Below are 12,751 nucleotides of genomic sequence, written 5' to 3'. Positions count from 1 at the left end.
GCTATATCATAGAACAGTACTTCTTCCAATCCTCATTGGACAAGCTTCCTATTGTATTAGGTCATAACCAATACACAGACCAACAATTAGACAGCATGCAGCGTGTGAGACACTCTGGAACACTCTGCCATAACTAGGACATCTTTATAACATCTTTCCTGCAAAGGGCCTTTTCTGTTGTATTAAGTGAACAGAAGAATTCAGAGGAACAGCCTTCCTTTATTGACTCCTTAACCTCAAAGCACTCCATCGTTAAATCGGTATGATGGAGTACTACCTTTCAGTGAAGACCCCAGCGGGAAGCTGCAGCCCACTGCTGGTGCATGTCTCACAACAGGGCCCACACTTGTCATTATGTATTATGTGGTTTTCCTTCAGTATGGATCAAGGACCCTACTTTTGGTTTATATATATGCTTTATCGTGTGAACTGCTTGTCTTTAAAAACACTATTTTGTGTGTCCATCAGCAACAGGCTGAAACATTGTTCTTCGCATTCTTACTAGTATTTGGTGTATTGGTTTCGTGAATCATGGCCGGCCTGATAGCTATAAAGCAGTACGTCAACTTTTTTAAATTTGAAATTCCTAAAGATATCTGACGCTGAACATCTTTCTGTGTGTCGGTTTGCCATCTGGGTGTGTCCTTCAGTGAGGTCTTTTTCAGCTCTTTTGAACACTTTTTGGTTGGCTGTTTGCTTACTGTTCTGTTTGAGTGCCTTGTATTGTTTAGGATATCAGTGTTTCACCAATTAAATGTTTTACAATGTTGTCTCCAAGGCACCCACATGACAGGTTATTGTCTCATTTCTCCTTTTTAATCCAACATATAAAATCATACTTTTAAAAACATGGTTTATACGATCAACATCCATCCATACGCAGCATCACGATTCCATCTTCCTAATGTATAAGTGGCATGCTTCGCTGCGTCAGTGTACAAATAGTATAGGTGTGTAGTTTTATATTACCCCATCACTGTATGTGAGCTTTTACCTAGATTATTATACTGACTATCCCATCGCATTTAATTTAAATCAGCATTTTAGACAATGCAATATACTCATTCAAACAGCGTTATCTCTCTTCTTTTGTCAAAGTTCACTGGGTCCATTGTGTGCTGCCAACATCCTCCTGGGATGGGGCCGTCTACCAAAGCATAGTTGACTTATTAGAGAAACCACAGCCTTAAAGGAAATTGACGAAGCATCTCCTAGGAGCTATGAATGGTCTATTGCTCCTCAGGTAGAAATAGGACTTGGGTAAGCTATAATGATTGACCTGGTAAGATACACCTATCCTACACCAGAAAAAAAGAATTTCATGGGCATAATCAACAACTTTTGAGGATCTAAGTCACCTTCCATAAGACAGAGCCCATACCTGGCACTGTTATTAGAAGCACGAACCTGTGGCCAGGCAGGTCAGGAAAGCCTCCTACTTTCACTATGCTGAACAGACATGGCACTAAACTACCTCCCAATGATCTACCACTAGACCCAGGGATGCGTGCATCAGTCAACCCTCATCAGGAATATTTCCTTTGGCAGTATTTAGCAACTAACACAGAGACTCATAACTGGTCAATGTGTAGAGAGTATAACTATACAATGCTCAAATTCTGAAACTGATATATCTATATTACACCCTCTTCTCCCAAGGCTCAGGGCAGGGCTCTTTGGAGAAGGGATGTAGAAAGAGGTTAAGTGGCAGAGGAGGTGGAAACTGTTTTCTGGGCACAGCATGGCAGCTGCCCTCATGAACTCACAGCAGCTGTGACAGCACCCCTGGGGCCTGCACAAGCTCATGACAGACATTTCTGCTTGGAATAGAAAGCTAGGTATGAAGTATTACATGATAAATCGAAATTGGGTCACTTTTTTTGTTTTCCACTTATAAGAATGTGTGTTACTCAAATATGTAGCCATTTTTTACCTTTCCTGTTCCCTTTGGAGCTCAACCTAGTTCTGTAGTTGAAAATAAATCCCATCTCTACTCTGACAGTTCACAGAATTTTCTGGCCAGTCCTGTCTTGATCTCCAGAGCTACATACAGGATGCACACAAACATACAACTTCTACTTTATTTGCACAACTTTGCTCACTACAGGCCTTCTCTTATGACTTCACTATGCCTCCCATACATAGCTACCATCAGCTCATTCGAAGGCCTTGTCATTCACTTTCAGGCATCTTTTGGTAATTTCTCTCACAGTCCACCCTCAAGTAATGGACAGGGACAGATGCTGTTGGTTTTCCTTTTAAAGTGTTTCTAGATTCTAAGCAATTTATTCCCATATCCCATTATTATCTTTTAAATTTCCACAGAATCTCACTTGTTTGTGCTACTGTAGCTCCAGATGAATCTCTCTGACTATATTCTTGCTCTCCCCACTGACACAGTTCAGCGTGTCCCCTTCAAACATAAGGTAGGTCACCAAACTCTGGGATGACTGCAGTTCACTCAAGAATATAAAAATACAGACTCTGACTTCTACTTCTGTTATGATCAGGCCTTTCCGAATTTTCTAAATTTCCTGAAACAGGGGTGTATTGCTAAATAGTAATCTCCTCCCCACAAATGTGTCTGCTTCAAATACAGAATTAAATGCTGAGGTAAAACTAACCTTGCTAGGAAACTTAAGTTAATAGGGAGCTGCTATTCAGAATTTTGAGTTAGATTCTAAGGAAGGGAAACTCTCAAGTCAAATTGTAAGGGTACTATTCCTGGGTTTCAGAATGAAATGTCTTCCTTAAGTGTTGTCACTATGTGCTGTGTGTAAGGTCAAAGGGATTAATCTGTAGCACTCACATAAACTACGTGCTCTACAAGAGGGGAGAAATATTATATATATATATATATATATATATATATATATATATATATATATATATATATATATATGGCCAATGAAAGTATGTTCAATAACATAACACTGGCTCTTCCCAATAACTGGCACCTCTGGTTAAATCTCCTAGAAGCAAGTGAACACGACTGAGTGTGAGGTTGCTGCCTTGGAAGTGGGCCAACTGAAGGGCAAGGGTGGTCTGGCCCACCAGAAGGCATCCCACTGGGCCCAGCCGGTGGTTCAGGGACCTGGTCACGCTGGGAGGCTTCTGTCAGGAATAGGAGCTCGGTGTGGGCAGGTCACCTCAGCATCAGGGTGTTGGATCCACTAGCGTGGGCGGGTCGTTCTCCTCTGGTGCACCGCGGTGGCAAAGCGGGAACCCACAGCCCAGCCAACCCCACACGGCGAGGTACCCGCCCATCTGCCTCACAGGGCGTTGCCTGGGAAACGCTGCGTGCGCACGCGCACACCGTCCTAGCTTCGCGGTGACGTGGCTGGTACCGCCGAGGCGGGGCGGACGCGGTTACGGACTACGCATGCGTGCTAAGGAGCTCCCGGAAGCCGGCCATGGAGTCTCTCCGCGAAGCCACCCTGAGGAAACTGCGCAGATTTTCAGAGCTAAGAGGTATCGCGGCGGAACTGAGTTCTCTGCCCCCCTGCACGGAGGGCTTCTTTCCAAGGACCCCGCGCTGCTTCCTGCCCAGCTTCCTCTTCCTGTCTGCCCTGGCCTGGCCAGCTAGGCTCTTCCTTTTAACCCTCTGGCTTTGTGCGAGCCTAAACTTAGATGTCAGGAAGGAGCCATAAGAAAATTACTAACTGAAAGTAACTAACACACCCCTTAACTCAGTGGTAGAAGTCATTTTCCTTAGAGTCTGCAGTAGTCTTTACCTTGTTCCCTTTTTCCAAACCCTCTGCATAACTAGTTTATTCCTATGTACAACCCTATATGAAAGCAACCATGGCTTTAAAATTGCTAATGTAAGTTTGGCCTTTAAAGAAAACACAGATGGGCATGTGCCCTCATCTGGTAAAATTGATATGTGTGACTTCCTAAAATGTAGGAATTTTTATTTGAATGATTGGAATTATTAAATCCTAGCTAACCTCTCTCCATCTCTGTCTGTCTGTCCTCTACTTCCTTCTCCCCATCCCTCTCCCCATTTTTCTCCGTCCTTACCTCAGTCCCTCTGTCCCTTTCTCTTCCCTTTCCTTCCTGCTTGCCTCTTTCCCTTCCCTCTTATCTTCTCTCAACTTGTTAAAACCCTATTAATATTTTTGTTGGTAAAGAAGAGGGTTCCACTGTTTCCTTAAATTATAATTTGTCGTTTAATAAGTTCAACAGGAAGTTTAATCCTGTGGTTTCTGTAGTATTCTGATTGCTTTTATAAGTTTGGTTTGATTATCATAAGTTAATAAAAATACTAAAAGCTAGGAGTGGTGTTACAACTCTATACTGTCATCTACTTGGGAGGCTGGGTTGGCAGGAACAAGGTTCAAGACCTATGTGGATTACACAGACAGACAGACAGACAAACAATAAATATGAGTTCAGGGCCATTCTGTCAAGTAGTATAAGGGTCCATGATTCACTGAAGAATGATTCATCAAAGAATGGTACCCCAGCCTCAAACAGTTCACAAACACAAAGAGTGTTTTATTCTGTAGAATTCCAGTATTCTGGGGTCTCCCATTACCAAGATAGAGAGACCCCAGTGTGAGCTTGCCCGCCCAATTTAAAGCGCATTAGTGGAGTTCTGGGGTAGGTGATCTTTGTCTTACTGTCTCTAGTGCAGGAGTGACAAAGGGTGACAGTATAGAACAGGAGTTTATTCTGCAACTAACTGGGAACCATCAGTTGAGATAACTTACTACCTATGGACCAACCTGTCTCAACCCTCACAGTAGTAAGATAATTAATTAATTAGATAAATGGAGGGTTATGAATATAGCCCAGTGATAGAGCTCTTCCCTGGCAGCCATGGGGCTCTGTGGTTAATTTCCAGCACTACAAAAATAAATAGATAATAAAGAAAAAAATTATAAGCAACAATAACAAAAGGCCATATTCCTAAACAAAAACATGGGAGGAGTAGATCCTTGAGTTGAAATTTCTCAGCCAGGGACATTGAGGGTCCTGATTCACAAGACTTATTTTTAGATGCTAAGGTTTGCTTGTTCTTGTGCTGTTGTTTTTGGTGGTGGTGGTTGGTTGTTTTATCCCCTCCTTATTTTAGAAGGTGGTACTGATTATCCTTTTGTATGCTCGTCTTTTGAACTAGGCAACCTGGAGTTTCCTGATAATATTAAGAGAAATTTTCTTGCTATTTTTCCAACAGGGAAACCTGTGACTGCTGGAGAATTCTGGGATGTGGTTGCAATAACAGCAGCCGATGAAAAGCAGGAACTTGCCTACAAGCAGCAGTTGTCAGAGAAGCTGAAGAAAAAGGAATTGCCGCTTGGAGTTCAATACCATGTTTTTCCTGATCCCGCTGGGACCAAAATTGGTATACATTTGATGGGGATATTTAGAAAAGGTTCTGAGCAAAACAATAACTGAAGGATACATTTTCTTTTTATATAATTTATAAACTGTTTATCTCCACACATGGCCTTTAAAATCTGAAAATTAACTCTTAGAATGATAAAAGTCCAAATATAGGTTTTGAGCCACTGTGATTTACAGGGAAGCTTGTCCAGAAAATTATTTAAAAGAATTTTATTTGCTTCAGTAAAATTCACATTGGAATTCACTGAAGGTTCTCTTAGGATCTTTCCCAACCGAGTCGTTTCATGAAGTATTTAGATGAAGAACTCAAATCAGGAAACTGATGTATACAATTGGCCTCTTAGGAACAAATTACAGGATACAGTCAAACCAGGGCCAGTTACTTTAAGTACTTTAGAATATTTACTTAAACCCTGGTAAATTCAACTTTGTCATCATTGCAAATAAATCGATTATATTTCACCTTTGATTCCTTAAGGAGAGAATAATTTCTTCTACTTTTTATTGTTATTCATTCAAAGAAGGCCAACATTCATTATTTATTTGCCATGGTTAGATTTTAAACAGTATGATTTTATAGGAATTTATTCTTAAATTTTGGCTCATATGATAAGTAAAGGTAAAGCTTCTTCGTGCCAGGAACAGGATACATGTACACAGCACTGCCATTATTCTGATTTTCCCTGCTGGTTTAATCACAGGAAGAAGGTTAGCATCTGTCTGATGTCTCTTCTGTAGAGGAGAATTGATGTGTTAGCAGTATTAAAATCTTTTGTACAACCAGGTTCTTACATATATAAAAACTCCAACTAGTGTGTTGGGGTGTGTCATGTGGAAGAACCCGTTAGGCAGGTTGTGTGCTGACAACTGTGTATCAATTTAGTCTCTGTTGACTGATCTTGTTCCTTATCACTTCTTCCTGACACTGACACATTGTGAGCTTTACTCTCGGGTTTCCTGATTAGCTGCTCCTTTGCTGATTTACCGTAACTGATCAGTCCTTCTAATAACGTTTCAGTCTGTCTTCCTCATATTGACAAAATTCACATCTTCAAAATGGTAGCATTAATTCTATCAAAATATCCAAAGTTTTATCTGAAGCAAAATATGCTTTTGATTGTTTTTAAGGAAATGGAGGATCCACACTTTGCTCCCTTCAGTGCTTGGAAAGCCTTTATGGAGATGAATGGAGTTCTTCCAAGGTTCTGTTAATCCACTCTGGTAACTTCCTGTTTACTCATTTACATTCTGCCTCAGGCACCTCATAGACTTTGAGTCCCTGGCAAATGAGTTTCTTTATATTTTAATTTGTTTTAAAATTCAGTGATGGTATTTTACTTGGAAAATAAATACTTGTTTTTCTCTTTTGTTATGTGCAGTTCGTAAATATTAGGATTTTCACAAAATTTATTTTTAGCAGATTACTTATATCATTAACTTTTATGGATATTTTATCATTTCAATTTGTTTTACAAATAGAAAATTATTTTTTACAAAACTCAGGAAAACGTGAGGGGATTTTTGTAGTGGAAGAAAATGAATAGTTGTGGTGGTGATGATCACACTTTTGTCAAAGCTTCTGCCTTGCATTTCTGTCTGATTATTGAGAGCCAAAAAAGCTACAGTATTTAACAGTTTTAACAATGAAATAAAGGGTGACAAAAATATGTGAAAGCATATAGAACATTTTAAGTGAGAAAATCAGAAGGACAGTGTTAGAAGTGTAAATTTAATACATGTAATTATATAAAGTTTTTGGTTGCATACACACTTCTGTTGTTTATCATTATATTCCAGTGAGCTGGTGAAAATTACAAGGCTTAGCATTACCATGGGACATATCATTTAGAATGTTCATATTCGTAGCCTTAAAGATGCTTTCCAGTTCGGAGTGTCATACACAATGACATGAGCAGACTACAAGAAAAACTAAGAACATAGAACAATTCACTTTACTGTAGAATCAAGGTTCTTATTGTCAATTTCATAAAACTAATTAGACTTAGAAAATAAACAGCAACACATATAGTGGGCCCTCTGAATCCTGGCATCTTATCCACCCCTTTAGATTCAGGCAGCCATGGACAAAAAAGGATTTGAGAGGAAATAAAAATGTCTCTGTACCAAGCATGTAGCCTTTTTATAATTCCTGAATATCTCTGCATGGCCACTGTTTATATATACACGTTACATGTATTGGATGGCATAAATGTGTTTTCCATAAAGATAGTGTGGCTACATGCAAATATGGTGCCATTTCAGGGCAGGGAGGTCTGTGCCCTCAGATTTCAGTGTCTGCCTGGGGTTGTAAACCAGCTTCTATAGTTGTGAGCAATAGCTCAAGATGACTCTTTCAGAGAAAACTTGACTATTGTCTAGTCTTTGGAAAACGGGAACAATGAAAATTATTTCATCTCTTGTATCCTGAACAATGTGTTTTGTACAAAAGTACTTTAACTGTGTTACTGATTTTATGCTGCCCCAGAGGACTTCAGTAAGTCCACAGGTGCTGGCTGAAGCATGAAGTGTGCTATGCAGACTTTATACACCTCTTTATATATTAAAATTATTTAGGACAGAAAATGTGCTTGAAAGAGCATGTTTCAGGAATCAGTACATTGTGATGTTCATTTTGGAAGGGAAAAGCCAATTTAAATGAAAAAGTGGTGTAATTTTTTTAAAAATGTACTGAAGTAAATTTGCCTTTACTTTCTTTAAGTATGCTTTGTAAGTTGAAGACAGTGCCTCATGAAATGGATGTGTAACGGGTAAAATTTGGAACTGTCAAACTGTTTTACTCTAGTTTCTTACACCTTTTTCTATGAAGTACTTCCCTGATACGTAACGTTAACCATGTTCTTGATGCATTGTTAGAAATGTACATGAAAGATCAAGTTTTAAATACATCATTTTTGTGATTATACAATGGATTCTGAATACTCACTAGCCAGGCTCTGGGTGTCTTCAGTTCATTCCTGACCTAGAGTCTTTAAAATTGCATTACATCAGATTGCTATAAGAGAAACACCTTTAGACTTTTCTAAAGTCTAGACTTCATAATTCTACCCTGAATTTTGATTAGATACTAAGTATTAAATATCTTTAGATATTGTAACTGATGCTAGGAGAATTTGAAAATCTCTTAAAGAACATATTTTTAAATACATTGCGATTTTTATAGGTGGCTACAGTCAACGCCTTCCCAATGCAAGTGCTTTAGGAAAGATCTTCACAGCCTTACCACTTGGTGAACCCATTTATCAGATGTTGGAGTTAAAACTAGCCATGTACGTAGATTTTCCCTCACACATGAGGCCTGGAGTTTTGGTCACCTGTGCAGATGATATTGAACTCTACAGTGTTGGGGACTGTGAGTACATCACCTTTGATCAGCCTGGCTTTACTGCCTTAGCCCATCCTTCTAGTCTGGCTGTAGGCACCACACATGGAGTATTTGTTTTGCACACTGCCAATTCCTTACAACATGGTGACCTTGAGAACAGGCAATGCCACCGTTTCCTCCACAAGCCCACCATTGAAGACATGCATCGATTCAGTGCTGTGCATAGACAAGGAAGCTTTGGTCAACAGGACTTCCCTGGAGGTGACACTGGGCGTCTTCCATTGCACACTGAGTATGTCTATACAGATAGCCTGTTTTACATGGATCACAAGTCAGCCAAAAAGTTGCTTGATTTCTATAAAAGTGTAGCCCCACTGAACTGTGAAATAGATGCCTATGGTGACTTTCTGCAGGCACTGGGACCAGGAGCAACTGCAGAGTACACCAGGAACACATTACATGTCACTAAAGAAGACTCCCAGCTGTTGGACATGAGGCAGAGAATATTCCACCTCCTCAAGGGCACACCACTGAACGTTGTTGTTCTCAATAACTCCAGGTTTTATCACATTGGAACAACGCACGAATATCTGCTTCATTTCACGTCTGATAGTACATTAAAGTCGGAGCTGGGCTTGCAGTCCATAGCTTTCAGTGTCTCTCCAAGCGTTCCTGAGTGCTTCAGTGACACGGCCTGTGTCATTCATAGTGTTCTGGATTCTGGATGCCATGTGGCCCCTGGCTCAGTCATAGAGTATTCTAGATTGGGGCCTAGGGTGTCCATCGGAGAAAACTGCATTATCAGCAGTTCTGTCATAGCAAACTCTGCTGTGCCAGCACATTCTTTTCTCTGTTCTTTAAGTGTAAAGTTAAATGGACACTTAGAATATTCTACTATGGTGTTTGGCATGCAAGACAACTTGAAAAATAGTGTTAAAACCCTGGAAGATATAAAGGCACTTCGATTCTTTGGGGTCTGTTTTTTGTCTTGTTTAGACATTTGGAACCTTAAAGCTTCAGAGGAACTATTCTCTGGAAATCAGATGAACCTGAGCCTGTGGACCGCACGGATATTCCCTGTCTGCTCTTCTCTGAGGGAGTCAGTTACAGCATCCCTTGGGATGTTAAATGCTGTAAGGAGCCATTCACCATTCAGCCTAAGCAACTATAAGCTGCTGTCCATCCAGGAAATGCTAGTCTACAAAGATGTGCAAGACATGCTAGCTTATAGAGAACAAATTTTTCTAGAAATTAGTTCAAATAAAAAACAATCTGATTTAGAGAAATCATAAATTGAATATATTTTGCCTGTGAACAAAATTATTTTGTATAGACCTCTGCCTTTTTTCAATTTTTTTTTAGTAAATCAATATAATATAATTGATATCAATATAATTGTTGTAGCTTGGTGATAAAAAAGGTACAGCCAACACTTCTGCTGGAATGATGTTCCGGGACAAAAAGCAGGAAAATCAGGCTGTTTTAGATTTGCACCATCTCAGCTTTGATTTTTTGCTAAAGGTCCATTTATAGGGTATTGTTTTGTTCACAACATAAATGCCCCTGATTTATAGGATGATTTTCAAAACTTACCTTTGAAGTTTTTCTATCTTCTTTTGAAATTTGGACCAATAAAGTTCTAGGTGATACTGATGGTTGTATTACTTCTCACAATGAGACAACACCTAAGAAAACATTGTTATAAATTCTTAAAAGAAATGCCATTATTTGTGGTTTTTCTTTCAAGGTTTTGTTCTAGTTTTATGTGTTTGTAGCACACGTTACCTGCATGTATGTTTGTGCACCACATGCTTGCAGTGCCCATAGAAGCTAGAACAACTGTTCTCAACCTGTGGGTTGAGACCCTTTGGGGGATCAAGACCTTTGAGGGGTAATCTAAGACCATTGGAAAACAAAATACTTACATCATGATTCATAACAGTATAAAAATTACAGTTAAGAAGTAGCAACAAAATGTACGTTTGGGTCACCTGAGCATGAGGAGCTGTTCTTAAAGGAGCGTCAGGCAGGTTGAGATGCGCTAGTCTAGAAGAAGGCATTGGATTTCTCAGCCAGTTACAGATGGTTAGGACCTTCACATTGCTTAGTCTGCAAGTCACCCTTAATTCTGTGAACGTGCTGTAAGGGAGCTGTGCCTCACTGATCTTACCAAAATGAGTAAAAGCTTTGTGTGTATTATTTTACTCTTACACACTGGAACATGTGTTGCCATATTCTACACACTATGTACTGATCTATTGCACTGGAAAACATAGACACAGAACACGGATTCTGCTCAGGAGGTGGTGGGCGTAGTGGAGAGCCAGCGCTTATCCACCACAGATTTACGTAATCCTAGTCAATCCTGCAACAAACCTCGACAATGAGCATTTGTTTGCCGTATATTGTTTTGTGTCCATAGTGGTAGTGATGCTGTGAACGGACAATTGGCCCAAAGAAAGAAGATTCAAATAGAGAATCTGAGGTAGCAGTCAGATCAAAAACAGCTTCAGGGAAACGAAATGGGCGGAACTCCTGGTTGTGTGCACCTATTTCAAAATAAACACAGTAGTGGAATGTCTTTAGGTTGGACTTTAATAGAAGCAAGACTTACCATACTTGCATTTAAAATACCTTAAGTAAACTGTAATATCTGTTGTGACAACTTGACTGACATGGAAGTTTTTATAAAAACATGATATTTTAATCAAAACTCTTTATTATTTATATGTGAGTATGTATTTGTTTTTACAAGGTTCTAGACAATGAAGCAAAGTATATGTGATACTATTTGACAATGATTTACTTACTGAGATTTTAAAGGATGTCCAATGCCGTCAAATGTTCAAGACTAAAGTCTGGTCAAGTATTAGAATTAAGATTTCCTGTTCCAAGAAAAAATTGTTATTAATAAAGAATACCATCACTTCTTTGCATACTTGAAATTTATACATTTACTATATATTTCTCATAGGTACATTTAGACAAAAAATATATCTTTGCTGTGTGCATATTTACATAAAGGGACAGATAACATACAATGTATAAGTGTAATCAAGACATTCCAACATTTTAGAGTCAAACTCTTACTCCCTTGAAGTACACAAAAATCAATGTATATTTATTGGTAAATACCTGTCATGTGAGCACCAGCCATTGTGACCTCAAAAGTGTTGACAAGGCTGCAGTTTGCACTTTTCTTTATTCTTGAGGATTTCATGTATGTATACAATGACGGTGTCTACCCTGCATCCCCCAACTTTCCGTTTGTACACCCCAACGTGTGTCCCTCCCAGTTTCTTGTCTCTTTGCTGTAATAACCTACTAAGTTCAGTTAGTACTTCTCATGTCTACGTAGGTGTGGGGTCATCCACTGGAACACATCTACCAGTAGTCACATCCTCAAAAAACGTGCTCCTTTCTCTAGAAACTGTTAACTCCTGTTTACTCCCTGAAAAAGAGTTGGTCCTAGATATTGTCTATGTTTTGCCTATCTTGATCTTCTGCAGAAAACACCAAGTGCTCTGAGCTCATGACACTGACAGCCATGTCATGACTAGAAGACAGCATTTCTCTTCCATCCTTCTGCTCTTATATTTTCCACAGCTTCCTCTTGGATGTTTCTGAGTCTTTGTGAGCAGGGATTAATGACATGTCTAATTTAGACATGAGTAGTTTTCCTTTTGTTCTCTGTGTCTTAACTAGATGGGCATCTCCTTCCTGTTACCAGTATGATACCAAAATAGAATTACATTTTGTTTTTCTCATATTGGTCTATATACATAGAAAATTCTCATTGCATGCTTCTGTGTAATAAAAGACAAGTTACTATAGTCTGGTTGGAAAGGATGTGTTCTAGTCCTGGCAACATTATCTTTTATATGCATGTGCAAAAATAAATAAAACTTAGCAAGTGGCCAAGTTGGCAATAGTTTGGCGGACCACCATTTTGAGCCAGGGCACAATTTTAGGTAAAGGAATAATAAAAACTTCAGATTCCACACTGCATTGATATTGCAAAATTAGAGCCAGTGAAGAAGGAGACTTGTGAATAAC

General features: G+C 39.3%; 1 protein-coding gene across 1 annotated transcript; it reads left to right on the top strand.

Annotated features, from left to right (window-relative positions):
• The first annotated feature begins 3,392 nt into the window (after positions 1–3,392).
• FPGT (fucose-1-phosphate guanylyltransferase) lies at positions 3,393–10,182 on the top strand. The gene is made up of 4 exons (XM_080916431.1): positions 3,393–3,471; positions 5,183–5,350; positions 6,481–6,573; positions 8,534–10,182. The coding sequence occupies exons 1-4, from the start codon at positions 3,414–3,416 to the stop codon at positions 9,985–9,987; spliced, it is 1,773 nt and encodes a 590-aa protein (XP_080772557.1). The 5' UTR covers positions 3,393–3,413; the 3' UTR covers positions 9,988–10,182.
• Positions 10,183–12,751: the final 2,569 nt, after the last annotated feature.

The sequence above is a fragment of the Micromys minutus genome (genome assembly GCF_963924665.1).
Source record: "Micromys minutus genome assembly, chromosome: 4".
Classification (NCBI taxonomy): domain Eukaryota; kingdom Metazoa; phylum Chordata; class Mammalia; order Rodentia; family Muridae; genus Micromys; species Micromys minutus.
This window is presented reverse-complemented; position numbering and strand designations above follow the sequence as displayed.